The 25,519-nt window shown below is 38.3% G+C and overlaps 2 protein-coding genes across 10 annotated transcripts in view; both read left to right on the top strand.

The window, feature by feature from the left end:
- LOC309501087 (CUGBP Elav-like family member 5) overlaps positions 1 to 25,519 on the top strand; it is a 214,076-nt gene that overhangs the window by 62,000 nt on the left and 126,557 nt on the right. The window lies entirely within an intron of this gene.
- Positions 9,118 to 24,991, top strand: LOC309500818 (uncharacterized protein). 9 transcript variants are annotated; one of them, XM_082172566.1, is made up of 8 exons: positions 11,454 to 11,661; positions 12,945 to 12,998; positions 13,887 to 13,952; positions 14,064 to 14,144; positions 15,784 to 15,837; positions 17,142 to 17,240; positions 20,948 to 20,991; positions 24,896 to 24,991. In XM_082172566.1, the coding sequence occupies exons 1-6, from the start codon at positions 11,614 to 11,616 to the stop codon at positions 17,154 to 17,156; spliced, it is 318 nt and encodes a 105-aa protein (XP_082028692.1). In that variant the 5' UTR covers positions 11,454 to 11,613; the 3' UTR covers positions 17,157 to 17,240; positions 20,948 to 20,991; positions 24,896 to 24,991. The 9 variants fall into 9 exon arrangements, with proteins under 9 accessions (XP_082028687.1, XP_082028692.1, XP_082028691.1 ...); XM_082172565.1 differs by lacking the exon at positions 24,896 to 24,991 and adding an exon at positions 23,995 to 24,849; XM_082172562.1 differs by lacking the exon at positions 24,896 to 24,991 and adding an exon at positions 21,785 to 22,731.

Below are 25,519 nucleotides of genomic sequence, written 5' to 3' on the forward strand. Positions count from 1 at the left end.
TGTGTGTGTGTGTGTGTGTGTGTGTGTGTGTGTGTGTGTGTGTGTGTGTGTCCTCTGAATGATGGTGCATTTAGACCATAAACTTGGGATGTTCAAATATTAAAGTATTCAACCATGCTGATGGTTTACTATTTTCATCATTACGTTTTCTTGTATTTATTATTTATTCTCCAGCCTTGTTTTATTATTTAGTCAAGTTAGTCATTGAGTTACTGAGACGATGATGTTGAGACCAGAATCAGTTTATTCAGTGTTCATGTTCTGACAGACTCTCTAAAGTCCACTTCTTTCTATATATATATATATATATATATATATATATATGATCGTTTTCACTATATCTCAAATGACTTGTTGTAAAAATAGCATTCTCTAATGGAAAGTTTATGAGTTTAAAATATAATGTCTTTTGGCTTGCTAATGTAAGGCTAATTTCATATCTGGCTATTTATTTATATTAAATCATGAAAACTCTCAATTAGTTTTAGCGTGTTGTTGAATATGCCAATTTAAATGGCAAAGTTATGCTGCTGCTGCAAATAGACATCCATAAATCCCGTAGCAGATCTAGGCAGGTGGAGCTGGTGGAGGTGGAGGGTTTCTTAGAGGAACTCTGATAATGAACTTACACCAAACACTGAACCAGACTATTTAAATGTTGAGCAAGCAATCTCATTGGCTGCAGGATCAGCAGAGGCCAATCAGCAGTAATGATGTGATTGCCAGCAGATGGCATGTAAAGGACCTCAGCCTGATTTTCATGATGTATTTTTAAAGACATTTAAGACTATTTTCATATATACATACCACAACAAAGTAACAATTGCAGATTTAGGAAATTCACACAATATTGCTGAGATTATTATAGAATTCATTTGAGTCAAAAGTAAATAAATAATGCTGATTAATAATTTTGAATAATTTTAACATTGAAAATATTAAAGATATGCAGTTAATTAAATAAACTGTATTTATTTATTTAATTAATTAAATAAATAAAATGAGGAAAATAGGACAAAAAGGATGAACATTGTTGTTCTAAAAATTTATTTATTTTTATTTATTTATTTTTTTAAATGAGAAAAAGGACAATAATTCTAAAAAGACAGAACATTGTTGTTGTAAAAAAAATATTTATTGAAATAAGTTGTAAATAAATTAAATGAATTTATATATATATATATATATGTTTTTATTTATTTATTCCTGGCATGAATATTGGACGGTATGACAAGGATAAAAGATAAAAGATTGAAAACATCGTTATTTATTTATTTGGATTCTTGGCAGGAATGTTGGAGTAGGGTATAGAAAGGATAAAAAAAGATAGAATGTTGTTGTAAACATTGCCATTTGCTTGCATGTTAAAAAAATTTAAAAGAAAGAAAGAAAGAAAGAAAGAAAGAAAGAAAGAAAGAAAGAAAGAAAGAAAGAAAGAAAGAAAGAAAGAAAGAAAGAAAGAAAGAAAGAAAGAAAGAAAGAGAGAGAGAAAGAAAGTGTGTTTTGTAAACTCCTTACTGGGACAAATCAGCAGTGCATCGATTGTTCCCGTTCCCTCCCAAACGAACATGCTGGCGGAGCGCTAACAGGCTAGCGCCCGCGCGGACACACTGTTGTCTGTGGCTCTGTAATGAGACGAGTGGCTGTGTTGTGTTCAGACTTCCTTCTCCTGAGGGACACGGCAGGAAAACGCTGCTCGTTAATTTCTTTTCTGAAGCCCAGAGTTCTCAAGGATTAATCAATGTTAACCTGCTTTATCAAAGACACTTATTTTGCAGATACAGGAACGCCCTGACAGCAGGGTCAATATCAGGAAATATCTCTCAGTGCCTGTACACGATCGCTTCGGCTCGTTCTGCTTCACGCTGGTGGAAAATCAACCTCCACCAAACCTCTACACAACACAACTGATGCTAGACGAGCTAGAGGCTGTGTTTCATATGATGGGAATGACGACCGGGACTGTGAGGGATTCAAGGACAGTCCGTCTTCATGGTCATGTTGGATTTTCACAGCCAGTTCCGTTGACTTGATGTGGTACACAAATCCTTCACAGTTCCCTCACTTTCATTCTCTTTATATAAAACCATGCTTGTTTCATGTCAACTATAGCAACAACAACAAAAAAAGAAGAAAATCAATTTATTGATGTTAACTGTAGTAACTGTCCTGATTGCACATGTACATTGCCAAAAAGTGATTGGTTTCCTGGGAATATAGGTTAGTTAGTTAGTTAGTTAGTTAGTTAGTTAGTTAGTTAGTTAGTTAGTTAGTTAGTTAGTTAGTTAGTTAGTTAGTTAGTTAGTTAGTTAGCTAGTTAGTTAGCTAGTTAGTTAGCTAGTTAGTTGGTTTATATTTTAAGAAATTGAAAGATTTTAAGAAAGAGATTTTAAATAGCTAAAACATTCATAGTTGTTACAACCAGGAATATTTGCATCCTTGTTTAGAGTGATATTCAGATGTTTATGAGATGTTTAAATATGTGTAAATCCGCTCTCTTTGAACCATATGACCATTTAAATAGAATGTAATTCTTTTCAGATGATTCATGGAGATCTCTGTAACATACGTGGTGAATGTTATTAAAAATTCTGTGATGACCTGAATAAATAAAATATTATGGGCCCTATTTTAACGATCTGAAACGCAAGTATCAAGCGCGAAACGCAAGTAACTTTGTGGACGGGTCTCAGTGCTGTTGCTATTATACCGGCAGGATAAATTACTCTTGCGCCCTATGCAAATCTAAAATGGGTTGGTTTGAAGTAGCTTCATTACTCATAGGTGTGGTTTGGGTGTAACGTGAAATAAACCAATCAGAGCATCATCTCACATTCCCTTTAAGAGCAGGCGCGCTTGTTTCATGGCGGTTTGCTATTATAACGGCGGATTTGCCAGACGCACACCAGGAGCGGTTCACAGCCGAGGAGACTGACGTTCTCGTCAGGGCCGTAAAACACAGAGAAGTGACATTGGGGATGGAGAAACACACCCAAAATAGCTTCAGTTAAACAGGCGTATAATAATTTGGGTAAATGTGTAAGCTAGATTTATGCCTATTTTTTCACATCTTCATGGACACAACAATGATTTCCCTCGTGTGTTAATATTTTTCCTTGTAATAATGTATGGTTTTCTAAAAATGAGAACTACTGCATCTGTGTGTAGATGAGATAAGCAAAGTGTATGCGCGTTGTGCACACTCTACATTGATTATGGCCAAGCATGCGCCCTTAAAATAGCATATGAATAACATGCGCAACGCACCACTGACTTTAGACTAGGTTTCTCCTGGTCAGTGGCGGAATTGTTTTTGAAACCTGCAAAATAGCACCAGGGAACGTTTGTGCCGGAACACACCTCCTCTTTTCGCTGAACCGCCCCCGGGAGCGCAAATGCATTTCCTAGTTTACCGACGTGCGTCTGTGGAGGGAAAAGTCCGCTGTGTGTCGGGTGCAAAATAGGAATGATAAATGCGTCAGTGTACAAAGTCAATTGCGCTGGGTGCAAGATAGGGCCCAATGTCTCGCAATTGCAACTTGATATCACACAATTCTGACTTTATATCTCTCAATTCTGAGAAATAAAGTCTGAATTGCGAGATGTAAGCTCGCAATTGTGAGATAAAAAGTCACAATTATCTTTTTAAAATGTTTTATTCTGTGGCGGAAAAACAAGCTTCCATACAAATGCGTCTCAATCTAGATGAAAAAAATCTTTGGTTTGTACCGCCACGAGCCGCTAGATGATCAACGATTATCTGTCAGTTTCAGTGATCCGAGTTATGAGAGCTGTCAGTCAGCCCGGATTTCAATCTATGGATACGCCATCCATCAAAAGCTCCCGTCATTGGCCACCTCAGGCTAAGCGCTGATGAACGGCGCAGGAGTTTGACGTTCTGATTGGCTAAAGCGCCTGAGGGGAGGAGACTGCTCTTCTGAACGATGCTGTCGTTCTCAAACTACATTTAACACCTGCGTTGATCCCACCTTCATCTGAGCGATGGAGGAGAGATGAACAGCACGAGGAGGAGTGATGTTTACCTCTCTCTGTCTGTCCATCTTGAAGGTGTCAGATGTGAAACGTACTCATCGCTGTGGTTATCAGACATGGCAGCTCTCTCTCTCTGTGTGTGTGTGTGTGTGTGTGTGTGTGTGTGTGTGTGTGTGTGTGTGTGTGTGTGTGTGTGTGTGTGTGTGTGTGTGTGTGTGTGTGTGTGTGTGTGTGTGTGTGTGTGTGTGTGTGTGTGTGTGTGTGTGTGTGTGTGTGTGTGTGTGTGTGGTCAGACTGAGTGAAGTATTTCTGAAGAGCAGATCCTCAGGCCTGATCATCACAGAGCTGTCGCTCTTCCGCCTGTCTCTCTTCATCTGTCTCTCACTCTCTGTGTGTGTCCTCCTCTCCTATAGTTCATATACATCAAACATCTGTGACCTCTATCAATTTTTCTTTTTGTAGATTCAAAACAAGTTGAAACGAAAGTTGCGCTAGTCTTTTCTTCCCTGTGGTGAATTATATCCGAGTGAACTGGTTCCTGAACCAGGAAACATGTAGGGCGGGACTTTTGTTCGTCGGGAATTGTTTGGATGATTGGAAGGTTGTGGCTTGCTACTGGTCGATCTCATGTGAGTGACAGGTTCATTTGGACGGATGGCAGCGTTCACACTTATTCAAATCAATCGCACTAACAGAGCAAACGCACAATAGTTTGTTTTAATCCAACCAAACATGCCAAGTGTAAACCCTAAGTCTCGCTCACTTGTAATGGTTATATCTTGAATCTATACTTTTATAGGCTACGTGTGGATAACTCATGAGCATCATTTTGAACCATAAAATAACAGCTGGACTTCACTGACATGTGCAAATGAAAGGAATCAAGCATTGATCAAATAAATGCAGCCTTTGAGAGCATAATCAAACAAATCGTACCGACCCCAAACTTTTGAACGGTACAGAGCGGTTTTCTTTGGGTGTGCTCCCAATTATAGTTTGGTTTGCTTGGTTCGTTTGGTCCAGACCAAAAAAACTCAAAACTTTATTCAGTCCTGGTCCACATTTGCATTTTTCACACTGAATCTAAAGATACCGAACATAACGGCATAGAGATACATTCACAATCTGATTGGTTGGCTTTTATTATGGATATTTCGCAACAGAACTTACCGAACATCCAAACAAAATGCAGTGTTCTGGGCTAAATGCGCTCGTTGTGTGTGTGTATCTACATATGATGGTATTCTGACCAGCTGAGAACTTGTGAAGAGCTTATAAATGTGTAACGGAGTCAAAACAGCGTCAGGAATCCCTCCGTCACACAAACCAAGATCTGCTGTGAGGAGACGCGGTTCTGATGCCTGAACTGAACTGTGATGATGAGCAACATCTCGACTATAGGCGCGTTTCCATTAACCGATGTTATGCGACTAAAACTTCATTTTTTCCTCTCACGATAAGTAAAATCGCGGTGTGTTTGGTCATCTAAGTCAGGTGACCTGTACATGCGCAAACACTGTTTCCATTGCAGTTGTGCGAAATATTTATTTTTCGAATTGCCTGAAAAACCACCTCATGCGAGCGTTAAAGCATTTTTTCGATAAATGGGAGTTTTTGCGAAATTGACGTCTTTCCTTTGGGCGTATTTTCAATTCGCAATTTCAATTTACGCAATTTGAAGGGTAATGGAAATGTGGCTTATGATGAGAAAAAACAGGTGTGCTTGAGCATTCTGTCCTTTTTAGGGTCTCATCTTGTGACATCATGTCCTGTTTTTGGTTCGTTTACATGTCTTTGGTCCGTGTTGCGTTCATATATCATTCGATCCGCACCAGAGTTAGTTTTGAAGCGGACTGAGACTCATCTCTTCAGCTTGTTTGGTGTCACCAGGGTTCAGATGGCAGCGTTCACACAATGAAGCGCACTAACAGAGCAATTGCACCAGGGTTCGTTTTAATCAAACCAAACATGCCAAGTGTGACACACCCTTAAGGCCTAGTAGACAGTAGACAGATCACTAGGATTGAAGTGCAAGTCTTCCTCCTGACGGCTCACGTCTCTCTTTGTCTCTCTGTCTTTCACACTGTCAGGTCTGTGGTAGCTGTAGTTTTATCTGAGCGGCAGAGCGTCCATTAAAGCCCCTGGTTCAGGTGATTACAGCATTTGTAAAGGGTTTAAATGCACACAGGCGGCGTTGGGTTTCTGCCCTCGGGACGGAAGATAAGCAGAACCCTCCGGAGATCCACCCTCCCTATCCTCATTAACGCCACACTTCTAGATGCTTCCCCTGCTTTTCTGCTGTATCAATAGGCGGCCGCCGCTTTCTCCCGAACATAATTACACAGCTCATGGAGTCAGCAGGGCAAGATATAGTCCTGGGAGTTTATTTACCCTCAATTTTAGGGAATCATAAAGAAAATAAGCTCCTTATTAAAAAGCTGGCTATTGTTTGGCTGAAACGGTGTAATTATAGGTGTGAGAGGTTAGACGCGCTGCCATATCGAGGTGAATGCAACACTAATGATGCTGATGAAGATCATGATGATGAGCTTTAGTTGCAGACCAGTGACACCAATCTTCATTGCATTATAATAATCACAATAAGTATAAGTATTATTTTATCTAATAGAATAGTTTGTTAGCTTAAAGGCCCATTCACACCAAAGACAATAACTATAAGGTTAAAGGGAAAGTAATGACGCTGTACTGACTGACAGGCCGGTTGATTCCCTCAGAAACTGTTGTTTGCTGTGATAGTGTGTTTGTTGACCTGATGGTCCACCGGGGAAGATTATATGTCACTGTCCTTTAGGGGTCAGTTGTTTCTTTCCATGCCTCGTCCTCCTTGACTTGACTTGACTGGATCACCTGCACATGTTTTTTTCCATGAGATTTCAATACAGTTTTTACACGCAGATGTGATTTTTGCGCAAAGCTCCACCCATTTATGTCACTGTGTTGATTTTAAAGACATGTGATCATTATCATTTGACCACCCACATTTACACATCTTATTCATTATTCAACAACCTGACGTGTCCTGATGAACGAGAGCATGAACTATGCCATAACAGAGGTCATTTACAAATGGACTTTTTAAAGCTACAGTAGTAAGCACGTGTTAAAAACTACTTGATTGCATGTATATATATATTTTTTTGTTATATTCACTATTCATTCTTTCTAATTCCATTTTAAATTAACATATACAAGTCAGGTTAATTTAAAGATGTTATTTTATGATTTATAGATTTAGGTTTGTATGTTTATTAAACAGGTTTTGCTTGAAAAGTAGTTTGACTACTTTTTTTAATATTCATTCTTTTTCATCCATTTTGGTTAACATTAATCTGACTTTTTATATGATTTATTTTATTTTTTATTATGATTTATATGATTTAGATTTTTATGTTTGACTATATTTTTCTTTTTCCTTAGTATGTCCATTATGTCAATTAAAATATTATAAAATTACTTAATAAATTGCATATTAATAAATGCTACAATAGGAGTTCTACTATTATTTACTATTAGTATATGTCTAATATCATTTGTTTCCATATTCATCATTTATTGATTTTATTATATTTAAAGTATTAACCTGACTTTTTATGTATTTTAATGATTTTTATATATAAGTCTTAGTTACAGTAGCCAAAACAGCCTCTACATTTTTTTTGTCCTTCATTTTTATATATATATATATATTCATATTAATTATTTATTTGTTATTTTTTAATCCATTTTACAATTAACTCTCAAATTATTTTAAATATATTTACATTTTTATTGGATACTTTATTATTTATATGATATATACAGTATGCATGACTTTATATTTGTTTTGTTCTTTATTATGTCAATGTAAAGCACTTTCTATTATAATGACATGTGCTAATTAACATTGGCTTGCCTTAAGGATCATAGAGGGTTGAAAGTGGTCATGCAAATCTATATCACAAGTGTTTTTGGCACAAGAAACCTTGACTAACGTTATAAATGGACTTCAGGGAAACAGAGAATGGCCTCTTAACGTTTACCTGCTTCACTTTACTGCGACACTAATGCTTGAAGTCATTATTGCCTGCAATAGACTTCGTTCCAGCAACATGAGACCATATGCATATTTTACATACTCAGGTCTGTGTCATAATTCTCAGTAAGAGAATCCATCTCTCTCTTTCAACAAACGGTTTCCCTGCAGTGGAGAGTGGTCCAGTAATGGTGTGGACTTGAAGATCATAGCGCATTCATTATTTACTGATCTTAAATCTGCAGCATTAAGAGCTCGACGCGTTTTAAAGGATTCGTGGATGTGTTTACTGGATTCCGGGCCTGAATAAATGGGCTGTTAAGATGCAGCAGTGCACTGTAGATCTGTGTCTGATTAAACACACTTCTGATGTGTCCAGGGAATATCAAGCAATCTTTCCCTGTTAGAAAGATAGTTCATCTGAGAGGTTTTCTTCACCCATTTGCTTGTCTCTTTTTTGTTAAAGTGAGAGTCATTGAGTGTTTGTTTTGCTGTCCTCTAAACTCGTCTATCTAGGCATCAAGGTTTTTAAAGGGGACCTATTATACCTCTTTATAAAAGATGCCATATAAGTCTCCAGTGTCCCCAGAAAGTGTCTGTGACGTTTCAGATCACAATACCCCACAGATCATTTAAATATTGACCCTTTTTGAGTGGAAGAAAAAACACGTGTGTATGTTTCTTTAAATGCAAATGAGCTGCTGCTCCCCGCACCGCTTTCCAGAAGAGGGCTGTGTCTTTACAGCTCGTGCCTCGGATACTCCAGCAACAACAAAGCAGGAGAAACGGTATGGGGCCGTTTCCACAAAATGCATTTTTGCCTTCCACTGCGCAACTTTCCCATTATTCTCTATGTAAACTCGCGCTAGATGGACCTTTTCTTGCTTGGTTTCAAGAAGTTCGACTTTTAAAAGCTCCTGAACCCTGGTTATAATCTGATCCGCTGCATCTAGCACCCTTAGTAGGCATCTGTCTTTGTAGACTATGTAGTGAGACAGCTCATTAGGGCTTGGGGCTTTTGTGTGTTGAAGTGTGTGTGTGTATTCCAGCCAAAATGAGTAAGCGGGTGTTGAAGTGTGTGTGTGTGTGTGTGTGTGTGTGTGTGTGTGTGTGTGTGTGTGTGTGTGTGTGTGTGTGTGTGTGTGTGTGTGTGTGTGTGTGTGTGTGTTTGTTTTTGTGGTTTACGAGGACTTTTGACCTGAATACGCACCAGCACTATGGGGACATTTGGGTTTATGAGGACAGAGGCCATGTCCTCATAAATCCGACAGCGTAGATGTCATTTACTACGTTACAGAAGCTCCCTCTCAAAGTTTGGCGCCATGTCCTTACATACCACAAAACCCTGAAATTTTACCATACACAGTGTATCCCTGATTTCGAGAGTGCGCCCCTGTAGCCAGGTCCTGGTATTACACCCGCGTCATCAAAAATTTGCATCTTTTACACAAGTGTATTCTTTGGGGCCTGTGATTGGTCAGATCGGTACCGGTAGGCGGGAAATCGCGAAAACAAGATGGCGCCAGTGGGCGGAGCTTCAATCAGCTTTAGTGATTGGTCAGATCGGTACCGGTAGGCGGGAGATCGCGAAAACAAGATGGCGCCAGTGGGCGGAGCTTCAATCAGCTTTAAAATGTGTAGCAACTTAATGCAAAATACTAATTATTTAAGTATTTTTGCCTGTAATTTATTAATTTTGCATTAAATATATGATAAATAAATAAATAAAATCCCGTTTATATTATGATAAGTACAACGTAATCAGAGGTGTAGTCATTCGTCGTCACGTCATTTCCTGTTTGGACTGGACAAACTCTGCACCTGAGAAGACATCTGTGGACCTGATGAAGGCAACTGTTATCCAAAAGGTAAGTTATAATGTTGTTTAATTGCTTCTCTAATAGCATGTGGGTCCGGTTGGCTTGTTTGTGCATGTTCTGTATGCTCTTCGCTGCTCGTTTTACAGTTAGAAAGCAGCTAGCGCGTGATGCTAACGGTGCTAGCGGACCTATAGTGATTCTGTTTACAGACTGACATGAGGGAATCAGCGATGCTTGTCATTTTAAACTCGTTTTCGATTGCACTATATTTGTAACTGCTACCTTTTCTGATCTCATAAAATAGTCTAGCCATCATAATAACGCGTTGTCATGACTACAGTATGTGAAGGGGAGGCTATTTCACCCAGTACAGTATCCTGATATGCTACTGTTAATATTACTACAGTTATGCTTGCTTTAAACACATTAAGACACAAATATGTGCTCATATTACTCCTGACTATAATAAAATATACTCTGAATATTATTAGAACTGTCAGTCTGATTCAGTCTTATTAATACTGTCACTATTATTGCCTATAATGTATCAATTGTGAATGAAATCTATGAATGAATAGTTATTATCAATTAACATATTCCTTAAATATCATATAATAATAAAGTATTAAAATAACTTGAATGCTGTTTACCATAATTGATCAATTTATTTAAAACAAGCTTTTTGAATAATATGTCAAATGAAATGCAATGGTCGTGATTAATGAGAGTCTTTTTCTATGCGCGCAGACACATGGGATGATGACTGAAGTGAGTCAGTGAAGGAGAAGATCAAGATCTGGAAGAGGACATGCCGTTTACAGACAAAGATGAGCTCCAGGGCAGATTCAGCAATCATTATAAAGGTGAGTTCAGGGTTTCCATGCTTAAGCAGTGCCATGCGACCAGTGTTCCTCAGAAACAGATTATTTGCCACTGTTATCAGTCCCTGAATTATGATTGTGTGTGTAAGAAGTGAGTCACGATCACTTACTGTACATCTAGCACAGGCGCAATGTCTCGTATCACTCTCATACATACACACACTTGAACTCAGTGCCGTCCAAATGTATCTAGTTACCAGTGTCCCAGTAAATCTAGTGTCCTCATAGACCAGGATTCTGTTAAACTTACACAACACACTGAGATTCTTCAGTCAAGTCAAACATCAGGAACATGCTCTTATGATGTCCTCATAAAACGGTGTCCTCATAAAACTGGTGTAAAGCTACACACAACCTGACACACTGGAATGAAAACACATGTAATGTGATGCATAAAAGCCGTGAACATTACCTTGTGGTAGCATTTAAATATTGAAATATTGATTTGAAAACTTTAACTATTTTGTAATCTTGTATATTATCTCAAATCAGTATTTCATGTGCAAATATTTATTGATAGGTAGCTGTGTATCAGGACCCTTATTATCCTGTCAGTTTATTTTGTATTAATTACTGACTGACTGTACATTATCCTTTATATATTCCATTTATAATGCTTTTTTTAAACTCTTAGGTGAAGTGTTTCTGTATGTAATGCTTAATTTCATATTCTCAGATGAGCCATAAGAGCCAGTGGTCATCAGGCAGTGATTGTGCTGCTCTTATTGTGGGACTAGACAAAGTAAGTGAGAGTTGTGCTGGAAGAGAACGAGCAAACGAAGCAGAGACATCTGTGAGATCTAGTGTTCACATATTTACACCACTGTTTCATGTCTAATGTTATGTTTTGTAGACTCTCAGTGAGGTTGAACCCTCCACTCTCGAAATGAAGAGTCCGTCCCCGTCCCAGTCAGAAGTCAGAGATGTACAGAAGGTATTGTTTTTTTGGAAATCAAATTAGGGATACAGCGATATGAACATTTGGGCCGATAACTGATCATTCTTTATATTCGAAAGCCGATATCTGATATATTAGCCGATGAATCTAAATCCAAAATTTGATATACGGTACTTTGAAAGCCTGATTACAAAAACGAAACGCACATCATTTAAAGCCAATGTCCCAAACACTTCAACATAAATCAAACATATACAGTACAGTGGCCTAATGTAAGATTCCTTAACTTTTAAAATGAATTTTACATTCATATTTCCAACTTTCTTTATAAAAAGGTTTCATCTTGTTAGTATTAGTTAACATGAACTAACAATGAATGAACAATACTTCTACAGGATTTACTTAATGTTTATCTTACTTAACGTTAATCTCAACATTTTCCAAGACATTTTAGGATCCAGTGTTGTATCTGTTAATTTAATACACTGTGAACGAACATGAACTCACATATTTTATTAACTCACATTAACAAAAGTTTTTCAATATGAAAAGCAATTTCACTAAATGAATTGAATAGCTTTATTTGGAAATAATTAATCATTCTAGAATGATTGGTGTGATTTTGTAGGGGTTTGCATCTGCATAGAAAATAATAAATTGCAAGCAGAGATAAAAAAAAATTAACAAAGATGTGAAATAAACAATGCCTCATTGGTAATTTCCAGGTAAGTCTAACAGCATTTAGGTACAGAACTTGAGGAATCAACTGTAAAATAACACGGCAGAGTCTTTATATAGCCTGACTTCACAGAGGCCTATACGCAATGTCACTACCACAGATAGGTATGAATGATAAAGCAATACATTGTGCAGCCCTACAAGTTAATGTTCATGGCTTTAATGCATCACATTACATGCATGTTCATTACAGTGTGTCAAGTGTGTGTGTGTGTCTTACACCTGTTTTATGAGGACACCGTTTTATGAGGACATCATAAGAGCAATGTCCTGATGTCCTGATGTTTAACTTGACAGGAGAATCTCAGTGTGTTGTGTAAGTTTGACAGAATCCTGGTCTATGAGGACACTAGTTTTACCGGGACACACATATGGAATATTAGGATCGATACTGATAACCCATAATTCACAGCTCATTGTGGCTAATACCAATAGCGAAAACTATTTGTGCTTGTCAGATTAAATATAATCATTGAAGAAGTTGGTAAAAAATAGCAACCTCTGTTTGGCTGTCAATAAGTGATACTAAAATTAGTATTTATTTGTCTTTTTTATATATTTTTACAACTTTTTTTTTTCAGATGATAACTCTGAAGAATCAGATGAAACCTGAACAAGATACAGCAACTCTAAAGGTATCCAATAAGTTAATGTAATAACTCTGTTTCCTCAGAAACAGATTATTTGCCACAGTTATCAGTCCCTGAATTATGATTGTGTGTGTAAGAAGTGAGTCACGATCACTTACTGTACATCTAGCACAGGCGCAATGTCTCGTATCACTCTCATACATACACACACTTGAACTCAGTGCCGTCCAAATGTATCTAGTTACCAGTGTCCCAGTAAAACTAGTGTCCTCATAGACCAGTATTCTGTTAAACTTACACAACACACTGAGATTCTTCAGTCAAGTCAAACATCAGGAACATGCTCTTATGGTGTCCTCATAAATCTAGTGTCCTCATAGACCAGGATTCTGTTAAACTTACACAACACACTGAGATTCTTCAGTCAAAGTCAAACATCAGGAACATGCTCTTATGGTGTCCTCATAAATCTAGTGTCCTCATAGACCAGGATTCTGTTAAACTTACACAACACACTGAGATTCTTCAGTCAAGTCAAACATCAGGAACATGCTCTTATGATGTCCTCATAAAACGGTGTCCTCATAAAACTGGTGTAAAGCTACACACAACCTGACACACTGGAATGAAAACACATGTAATGTGATGCATAAAAGCCGTGAACATTACCTTGTGGTAGCATTTAAATATTGAAATATTGATTTGAAAACTTTAACTATTTTGTAATCTTGTATATTATCTCAAATCAGTATTTCATGTGCAAATATTTATTGATAGGTAGCTGTGTATCAGGACCCTTATTATCCTGTCAGTTTATTTTTTATTAATTACTGACTGACTGTACATTATCCTTTATATATTCCATTTATAATGCTTTTTTTAAACTCTTAGGTGAAGTGTTTCTGTATGTAACGCTTAATTTCATATTCTCAGATGAGCCATAAGAGCCAGTGGTCATCAGGCAGTGATTGTGCTGCTCTTACTGTGGGACTAGACAAAGTAAGTGAGAGTTGTGCTGGAAGAGAACGAGCAAACGAAGCAGAGACATCTGTGAGATCTAGTGTTCACATATTTACACCACTGTTTCATGTCTAATGTTATGTTTTGTAGACTCTCAGTGAGGTTGAACCCTCCACTCTCGAAATGAAGAGTCCGTCCCCGTCCCAGTCAGAAGTCAGAGATGTACAGAAGGTATTGTTTTTTTGGAAATCAAATTAGGGATACAGCGATATGAACATTTGGGCCGATAACTGATCATTCTTTATATTCGAAAGCCGATATCTGATATATTAGCCGATGAATCTAAATCCAAAATTTTATATACTTTGAAAGCCTGATTACAAAAACGAAACGCACATCATTTAAAGCCAATGTCCCAAACACTTCAACATAAATCAAACATATACAGTACAGTGGCCTAATGTAAGATTCCTTAACTTTTAAAATGAATTTTACATTCATATTTCCAACTTTCTTTATAAAAAAATGGCAATACTTTATAAAAAGGTTTCATCTTGTTAGTATTAGTTAACATGAACTAACAATGAATGAACAATACTTCTACAGGATTTACTTAATGTTTATCTTACTTAACGTTAATCTCAACATTTTCCAAGACATTTTAGGATCCAGTGTTGTATCTGTTAATTTAATGCACTGTGAACTAACATGAACTCACATATTTTATTAACTCACATTAACAAAAGTTTTTCTCTGTTAGTTCATGTTAGTTAATGCAATAACATATGTATTGTGAAGTTTTACCAAAACATCTATTGCCTTAATAATAATAATAATAATAATAATAAATCAAATGAAATTAAAATGCAAACAAGTTATTAGACAACATTAAACTTAAAATGAAATGGCCTAAAGAGCTGAAGGAACACCCCTAAACTGAGGCTTTGTTAGATGGTTTTAGCTCAACGGAACACAACCTATATATGATAAATTAGATATTTATACAAAAGAAACACAATATTACAACTTATACTTGCACAAAATCATGCACAGATTAACTTGAGCTATTATTAATAGTAATCAACTATTACATAGTGAAACTCCTGTTGTGGATGCGCTCCTCCCAGGACTACACGCTGAAACACAGCAACTAAACCCAAAGAATTCACGACGTTTTTAATGCAATAGTTTGCTCATTATAGTGTTATGTATATATGACAGTCCCAATCATAATTAATGTTTTGCTGACCACCGGTAGGCCTACAGTGAAGTGTTTACTGCAGCACTCATTAACTCAGCCAAATGCATCCTATATGAGATAAATCAGATATATAACAAAAATAAAAAATATTACAACTTACAATTCCACAAGCGAACTCTCCCTGTAACAATGCGCTGATTTCACAGATTTGTGATTCAAACATTTCAAAACCATCATGGTGAACAGCGCACATCTGAAGCTGAAGGAAGTAATCCATTATTTATTAGTGTTAATATAGCGGCCTAATTTTCTTATCGGATTGACAATGATAACATTAATAATGAGCATTATTTTCATGCATCCCTGATTGGTTATGACCATATATTTATAGGGTTTTAACTTTATACTTGATTACAACTTATGTCACAGTGTTTTAAATCTTAAGTCACTGTTTGAAATGTCCCATCATACCTGAATTAGTTTGGCGTCATCAGCCTTCTTTTGCTCAAGTATATCATTGATAATGTGAAATTGTTTTAATTTTATGTTTTATGACAGTGATCAGTCAGTGTTAATGGAGTCAAGTATCTGTGCTGCTTCATTTGGAGAATCTCTGAATCCTTTGTATCTAATAGATGTTTATTTTTTCTTTCTTTGCCTTGCTTTCAGGTGAGCCCTGAGAAGGAACAATCATCATTGGAGGATCAAGACTGTGTTGAGATGGTAATAAAAAGAGCATTGCATCATTTTAGGAAATGCTAGTCTAGTAAGAACTTTTTCACATCATCTTTGGGGCTGTTTTACACCTGGTCATTTCATTGTCAAAACAATTCCATTTACACTTGGCCACATAAATGTGTCTGCACAAAACAGACATAAATCCGATCTTCATTTCCCGCGCTATATCAGATTTAACGGTGTTCACGTCATCGAAAGCTACCGCTATGAGCAGCATTTTTTGTATCAGCTAATTTTAAGATCAATAGGAGAGAGAGTAGCATCAGCACTGGTAAAATCATTTATTCTCACTACTTTTAATGAAGATGACTGTGTGTTGAGCATCTGCGACTTACTTTAATTTATTTTTAGTTTGTATTTTGTGCATCAGCATGCTGAAGAGATCCTCAGCTACTCATCTGCAGTGATGCGTGTTGCAGAAGCGCTGTCATATCTCACTATATCGTGTCATATAGCCTAAAATACGCTCTCACCTGTTTATTATTTGGCATTTTTGGGAGGAGTAAAATTCATAGTGTTACCATTAATTTACTCTAGTGACCCACCACAGTCTAATCTGTCCCTCCACAGTTTGAACCAAAAGAACCGAAAATATTTTTACGCCTCATAATAACATAAATTGTCTTTGTTTTTTGCGCAATTGCTTTGGCAAAGCATCTCTCAAACATATTAAAATCAAAAGCACAACATGGCTTAATGCCCTTATCAAATCGCAAAAGACGATAAGAAAGTAAGTCTGTAGTCTGTTGTGCTGCGTGTTTCAAACTGAAGAGCACACTTTGCTCGCTCGATCAGCTCATGATCTGGCTTTTTCCATGCCTCGTTTCACAGGGAATGAATGCAGTGAACTCCATCTCTGCATGTGCCATAAGTTTAACATGCATTTGGGAACGCAACCAGCACCAGTTACTCTCTATTTTCACATTCGCATTATATCCACATTTTTTGTGGTAATCCAATTTTGCAATAAGATGCGTTTATAAACCTGTTTTCACTTAAACTGCAGGTTTCTGCCAGTATAACAGCTTAAGTGAAGAAATTAAGAAAGTATTATAACCTCTTATTGTAAAATAATATACTCATTATAAAATATTAATTTTTCATTGACAGTATTAGTATATCACTGTCTAGGCGATAATTCTAATAATAGTGATCTTAGTGAAGTATTATAGTTGTTATTAATATGATTATTATTATTAAACGGTGCCATTTGTCATGTTTCATAAATGACTTCTGAATACAGGTTAAACTGAAGATGTTCTTGTTTTAAATGTCTCTTTTTCTTTAAGATGAGATCAGTATGACGGACTCTGATGCCAGTGATCCTGATGAAAGCGGTTCTGAAGGTGATGTTCCTGCTGGAGCTGCAGGCGTCTCCAGTAATGTTGGTATGTGTCAACTAATGCTGGGTTACACACCAAAAGATTTTTTACATCTTATAAGATTTTCAAAATGTGATAGACCACAAACATGAGGACAAAAAATCCTAGATTTAACCGTTTTGCTCCTATAGTGTGTGGTGTGCCATGATGTGAAAAGACCGTGAGGGTTGGGTATCGTTTAAATTAACGATTCCGATTCTGCTTATCGAATCCGGTTCTTAACGATTCTTGGTTTCGATTCCAATATTTATTGGAGAGAAAAAAGAGAGCAAATACTTTTTTCTACCTTTTATTCTTGTTACATTTAGGCTATTACCAGTAAAACTGTGACAATGCATCTTAATTTACAATATACTGTATATATATAACACTTTAAGGAATTATAGACTCGACTCGTATTAATTGTCTGATGTATTTATTCATGATCTCTATTTTAAACAAAACTGGTTCTCATTTTATCCAGAATTATGCGGCTCTAGTTTTGTACCTGAGTGTGAGAGACTGCTATTGCTGCTGCTAGTAGCTTTATCTGGTGTGTGGAAACCTGTGGTACTGCTGTTGAGAGATCGCACCGAATCAAATGCGCTGCATTCCTTCAAATTGACCCTGTGTTGCAGCAAATGTTTCATCATATTGGAGGTGCTTCCTCCCTTGCATGAAATGTCTTTCTTGCATGTGATACAATTCGCTGTATTTTCATCTTTTTTTGAAAAGCTTAACCAAACTTTTGAACGTCTGCTGCGCTCCGCCATCGTAAATATAATGTACAGCGCATGTGCGGCAGGCAGGTCCTGGCAGATCAATTCAACTGTAAACAAATGCTCACTGCCATTCACCTCGCGCATGTGAGCATCACCAAAGTAAGGAATCGATAAGCGGAATTGAAGTGCGCACGTCTTATCGAATCCCCTGTTTTTGGCATTTTGGAACCGGTTCTAGATACCCAACCCTAAAGACCATGCAATCAGAGTCTCGACTGTTAACACTCTAGAGACCTCAGAATAAGCATGGCGGACGATATGCAGGAAGAAATTGCAATGATAGTGTTTGGAAAAGTTTTACACAACACGTTGTGTAAACATTTGTTCCACAAATCAACAAGCTGATCCTCCATCTCTGCTGTCCACATCAATTTCACTTTGTGCCGCCATGACTGCGTTTGTTATGCTTCCTTCTTCCTTCATCTCGCTTTCTGATTGGATATTGTTTCCTTTCACGTGATAATCTCCAGAGCATGCGCGCGTTTGTCCTTGGGCTTCCCCCCACATTTCAGGATTTCTGATCGTAAATATTCAACATGTTGAATATTTGCGATTCGAGATCAGGGCGGCTCCGACGTTCTTCCGATCAGGTTCGGACACTCTTAACACACCTCACACCAAGGGAAAATCTGATAAGATAATCTATAACCATCAAGATAATCGGGACACAGCTAGGATTGTCAGAAGGGGGAAATCGGCCCAAAATCAGCTTGATTATCTTTTGGTGTGTACCCAGCATAACAAGTTTGTGTTTATGAACATGTTTATTATTATTTTAAACCAATATATATTGTGGTACAATTTTACGTTAGTATTTTCACCAAAGAAAAATGGTTTTAAGCCAGTTATATACACTGAACAAAATTATAGATCTAACTCAAAGTTCTAAGACTTCTTCTATGTACCCAAAATGCCTATTTCTCTCAAATATTGTTCAAAAATCTGTCTAAAGCTGTGTTAGTGAGCACTTCTCCTTTGCCGAGTTAATCCATCCACCTCACAGGTGTGGCATATCAAGATACTGATTAGACAGCATGATTATTGCACAGGTGTGCCTTAGGCTGGCCACAATAAAAGGCCACTCTAAAATGTGCAGTTTTATCACACAGCACAATGCCACAGATGTCGCAAGTTTTGAGGGAGCGTGCAATTGGCATGCTGACAGCAGGAATGTCCACCTGCTGTTGCCCGTGAATTGAATGTTCATTTCTCTACCATAAGCCGTCTCCAAAGGCTTTTCAGAGAATTTGGCAGTACATCCAACCGGCCTCACAACTGCAGACCACGTGTAACCACACCAGCCCAGGACTTCCACATCCAGCATCTTCACCTCCAACACCGTCTGAGGCCAGCCACCCGGACAGCTGCTGCAACAATCGGTTTGCATAACCAAAGAATTTCTGCACAAACTGTCAAAAACCGTCTCAGGGAAGCTCATCTGCATGCTCATCGTCCTCATCGGGGTCTCGACCTGCAGTTGGTCGTTGTAAACGACCTGCGTGGGCAAATGCTCACATTCGATGGCGTCTGGCACTTTGGAGAGGTGTTCTCTTCACGGATGAATCCCGGTTTTCACTGTACAGGGCAGATGGCAGACAGGTTTGCTGATGTCAACATTGTGGATCGAGTGGCCCATGGTGGGGTTATGGTATGTGCAGGCGTATGTTATGGACAACGAACGCAGGTGCATTTTATTGATGGCACTTTGAATGCACATCCTAAGGCCCATTGTTGTGCCATTCATCCACGACCATCACCTCATGTTGCAGCATGATAATGCACGGCCCCATTCTGCAAAGTTCTTGCATGGCCACCATTACTCACCGGACATGTCACCCATTGAGCATGTTTGGGATGCTCTGAATCGGCGTATACGACAACGTGTTCCAGGTCCTGCCAATATCCAGCAACTTCACACAGCCATTGAAGAGGAGTGGACCAACATTCCACAGGCCACAATCAACAACCTGATCAACTCTATGCGAAGGAGATGTGTTGTACTGCGTGAGGCAAATGATGGTCACACCAGATAATGACTTGTTTCCAGACCCCCGACACCCCCCAACCCCCAACCCCCCGACACCCCACCCCCCCCCCCCACCCCCCGACACCACACAAAACTGCACATTTTAGAGTGGCCTTTTATTGTGGCCAGCCTAAGGCACACCTGTGCAATAATCATGCTGTCTAATCAGTATCTTGATATGCCACACCTGTGAGGTGGATGGATTATCTCGGCAAAGGAGAAGTGCTCACTAACACAGATTTAGACAGATTTGTGAACAATATTTGAGAGAAATAGGCCTTTTGTGTACATAGAAAAAGTCTTAACTTTTAGTTCAGCTCATGAAAAATGGGGGCAAAAACAAAAGCGTTTAGAATTTTGTTCATAGTGTATGTATATATATATCATACTATAGTGCAGGGTTCACCAATCTCAGTCCTGGAGGGCCGCTGTCCTGCAGTGTTTAGCTCCAACCCCAATTAAACACACCTGAACCAGATAATCAAGGTCTCACTAGGCATACTAGAAACTTTCAACCAGGTGTGTTGGAGCTGGTTGGAGCTAAACTCTGCAGGACAGCGGCCCTCCAGGACCGAGATTGGTGAACCCTGCTATAGTGTGTCAGTAGATAATATCAGATTACATTTCTAAACATTCCTTTTGCCATTAATTGTAAAAATCAGTTATCAATAATCAGATATTATTATAAATAACAATTTTTCTAGAACAAAATTAATGGAATCAGTACCAAACCAATAAGTTTATCATGTTCATGTTGGTCAAAAACTTTAAAAAGGAGATGTTTAACACAACATTCCATCTCCAGAATAATGAGTGTCATTTGAAATGTAATTTTTAGATATCAGATGTATAACCAGTTTTAAGTTCTAGATGCAGGTTTGAGTTACATCTGAGTTTCTGATCTGTCTATAACTGATTTCCTACAGGTGTTCAGAAGATGCCCATCGAGAAACCACTGAAGTTCCTCAAGGTACCTGAGGTTTAAATCAGAATATGACCACCGTTGTAAGTACATGAGCTCTCATATAGTTAGAGTTTACTAAAGCATGTATTCTTCTGTACAGAGAATGAATGTGAGGTAGGAATAGAAAACCTTGTGGAAAGGACAAAAAGTGTGCTGGTCAAATGCTGAAGTTACAGCTGCAATTGAACATTTTAAGGCACATACACTCACCTAAAGGATTATTAGGAACACCATAGTAATACTGTGTTTGACCCCCTTTCGCCTTCAGAACTGCCTTAATTCTACGTGGCATTGATTCAACAAGGTGCTGAAAGCGTTCTTTAGAAATGTTGTCCCATATTGATAGGATAGCATCTTGCAGTTGATGGAGATTTGTGGGATGCACATCCAGGGCACGAAGCTCCCGTTCCACAACATCCCAAAGATGCTCTATTGGGTTGAGATCTGGTGACTGTGGGGGCCATTTTAGTACAGTGAACTCATTGTCATGTTCAAGAAACCAATTTGAAATGATTCGAGCTTTGTGACATGGTGCATTATCCTGCTGGAAGTAGCCATCAGAGGATGGGTACATGGTGGTCATAAAGGGATGGACATGGTCAGAAACAATGCTCAGGTAGGCCGTGGCATTTAAACGATGCCCAATTGGCACTAAGGGGCCTAAAGTGTGCCAAGAAAACATCCCCCACACCATTACACCACCACCACCAGCCTGCACAGTGGTAACAAGGCATGATGAATCCATGTTCTCATTCTGTTTACGCCAAATTCTGACTCTACCATCTGAATGTCTCAACAGAAATCGAGACTCATCAGACCAGGCAACATTTTTCCAGCCTTCAACTGTCCAATTTTGGTGAGCTTGTGCAAATTGTAGCCTCTTTTCCTATTTGTAGTGGAGATGAGTGGTACCCGGTGGGGTCTTCTGCTGTTGTAGCCCATCCGCCTCAAGGTTGTGCGTGTTGTGGCTTCACAAATGCTTTGCTGCATACCTCGGTTGTAACGAGTGGTTATTTCAGTCAAAGTTGCTCTTCTATCAGCTTGAATCAGTCGGCCCATTCTCCTCTGACCTCTAGCATCAACAAGGCATTTTCGCCCACAGGACTGCCGCATACTGGATGTTTTTCCCTTTTCACACCATTCTTTGTAAACCCTAGAAATGGTTGTGCGTGAAAATCCCAGTAACTGAGCAAATTGTGAAATACTCAGACCGGCCCGTCTGGCACCAACAACCATGCCACGCTCAAAATTGCTTAAATCACCTTTCTTTCCCATTCTGACATTCAGTTTGGAGTTCAGGAGATTGTCTTGACCAGGACCACACCCCTAAATGCATTGAAGCAACTGCCATGTGATTGGTTGATTAGATAATTGCATTAATGAGAAATTGAACAGGTGTTCCTAATAATCCTTTCGGTGAGTGTATAACCAAAGGAAAACTGGCCACACTGACTGAATGCCAGCAGTGTAAGACCGCTGAGGATCCTTTCCGTGGGTTTTCAATTTCTGCCTCTCTCTCATTCTCTGTACAGAAGAATACATGCTTTAGTATTCTCTAAACACATGTAGGGCTGGGTACCGAGTTCGATACTTTTTAGGTACCGACCGAATTGCCTCGATACTATCGAGTATCTCAAAATGACTTGTTTTTCGGTACCATATTTCGATACCTAAGGGGTTAACTCGTCAACGTCAGTGCTCAAACAAATACATATGAAATGCACAACAACACGCCTAAAGTCGCTCGCGCACATACACGTGAACTCTACACACACGAGACGCGGGGAACTCTCCGCGCACATACTCAAATGAGACGCGCACGCGCACACAAACTGTCCACGCACACATTCTCATATGAGACGCGAGCACACACACACACAAACTCGCGCACATACTCAATGAGACGCGAGCACACACACTCACAATACCCTAAAGATGTCGATCAAAAGTGTGGATACATTTCTCCAGGCTCGATGCCAACAGCGCGCGATGCAGTATTTGTGGTAAAATAATTGCTGCAAAGACGGTACCGCGACAGATATGATGAAGCCCTTGACAGTGCACGAGTAAACATAAGAGCAGAAAGTTGCTCCGTCTTCGACTGGTAAATGAAGATATACCTTGTTGATCACTCTGACTGTGTTTATATTGCAATAATGACCTACTGAGTGTACACTGCCGTTCAATAATGTGTTGGTTGGTCAGAATTTTTTTTTCACTAAGGATGCATTAAAGTGATCAATAATGACCTTAAAACATGTGTAATGTTACAAAAGATTTCCTTTTTTTAAATAAATGCTGTTCTTTTGAATGTTTTATTCATCAAAGAATCATGAAAAAATGTATCGTAGTTTCCAAAAACTGTTTTCATATTTCTGGAGGATCATGTGACACTGAAGTAATGATTTTGAAAATTCAGCTTTGACAACACAGGAATAAATTACATTTTGAAATATATTCAAATAAGATTTTAAATTGTAATACTATTCCACAATATTACAAGTTTTATTGTATCTTTGATCAGACAAATTCAGCTTTGGTGAGCATGAGCTCTATATAAAAAAAAAATATTTTGTTCCTTATGTATATGTATAAGGAATATTTTGTTCCTTTGTGCTTTTTTTGTTCCTTTGTGCACTGGCTAAGGAGCATGAGTCAAACTGAAAAAATAACACCAAGTTTTTCTGAGGTAAAGTGTTATGTAATCTTGTTAAAATGGATTTCATAAAATTGGTATCGAAAAAAGTATCGTTTAGGAACCGGTATCGAAATCAAGGTATCGGTATCGGTATTGGTATCGAAATTTTTTGAACGATACCCAGCCCTAAACACATGAGAGCTTTTGTACTTACAATGATGGTTGTATTCTAATGACACTATACTCTTCTAGAGCTGATGTACAGCCCAAACTAACTTTGTTGAATACTTTTCCTGTTATCTCTGTAATTCTGCTTTGAAACTTGACAATTCTGTTTACATTTTCTGGAAATAACAGAATTGTCTTTTTAGGTAAACCGTCCCTTGTAAGTCGGTTTCTCTACATGTTGCAGCATATATTGCATGTTGAGTGAGTTCATTTTATACATTTCAAAGCCTGTTTAATGACATCTTTAAATTGTGCCTGTTTCCAAGGGCTGTTTTGTCAATCTTTTCGAAGTTTTGAATGGTTCATCTGTTTGTCATTTTAATATGTCAAAACAGTAATGATACTGTATGCTTTCTGAAAGATCACACAGTTGTGCAAGTTTTATTGACCATGTTTTTAAGTTTGTGGATGTCACTTTCCCCTTAAAATGGCATGACATGATTGTATTACATGGTAAAACTGAAAAAAACTCAATGTTTATGATGATATTATTGAATTCATAATTAAAGCACCTCTAAAACACTTCTGTCCCTGTAATGTTGCAAGTTGTTTTGTGTATTGTATTGGAGATCCGGTACTCTTTAATCACCTTAGTCTTGGTAATACACCGTGTTGTCGGGTTTGTGTGTGTGTGTGGGCATGTACCATTAAACACACTCGTCCTTATAATGTTGGATTATGCAGTTGTGTATTGTGTTTAAGATCCAGTCCTCTTAAATCACCTTAGTCTTGGTAATACACTGTGTTGTCAGGTTTGTGTGTGTGTGTGGTCATGTACCAGTAAAACACATTGGTCCCTGTAATCCACTGAAATGACATATTTAGTGTATTGTAAAAAGAGTGTCCTCATAATCAAGTTGGGCCCCAAAAATCACAATTATGTCATAGGCGGGAACATTTTAGGATGGGCGGGAATGTCCTTGTGTACCACCAAAATATCATATGGTCATATTTTCTGTTCTGTTGTGTGTATAGAACATTTGAAGTCAGATTTGTGATCTGCAGATGAAAACAAAATTTTTGATATTTGTATCATCACTGTAGGGCATTGGGAAAGGGGTGTCCCCATATACCACCACCAAACTTGTTTGGGCATCAGTGTCCTTCTATACCACAAAAACAAGTATGTGTGTGTGTGTGTGTGTGTGTGTGTGTGTGTGTGTGTGGAGGTAGAGCTAGCATCATTTACATATAAATGAGAGTTTGCTGATCACATGTGCTATGACCCCATTCGTTCTGCTGGTCAGACACTCTGAGTGCGGCAGGTGCCAGTGGCGCTGAATTATACCCATGCACTCGCCCTCCAGCACCCAGCACTCATTTGTGATGCGTTTCCTGCCTGACAGGAAGTCAGGGGTGCAAAGAGCAGGTCATTGGCATTTGGCGTCTGCCGCATTATAGCTTGGCACCAATCAGTGTAACATTTAAGTGGGAAGTGTGTGTGTGTAATGTGTGCCTGTGTTTTGGTCTGAAGCACTGGTGCGTGAGAAGTTTGTCACTAGATGTGAGAATCTGGGGACAGTACCAGTTTTTCAGATATTTGAGTGATAACCGGAGATATCTAAAATCCCCTCTGTAAAAATCTGTACCTCTATGGCAAAATGAAACAAGAATTTTGCACCTGGCTTTATCCAATGTTTAGGTTTATCTAATTAATGCATATTTAAA

Source organism: Leuciscus leuciscus, assembly GCF_965113295.1.
Source record: "Leuciscus leuciscus genome assembly, chromosome: 6".
In the NCBI taxonomy this organism is placed as follows: domain Eukaryota; kingdom Metazoa; phylum Chordata; class Actinopteri; order Cypriniformes; family Leuciscidae; genus Leuciscus; species Leuciscus leuciscus.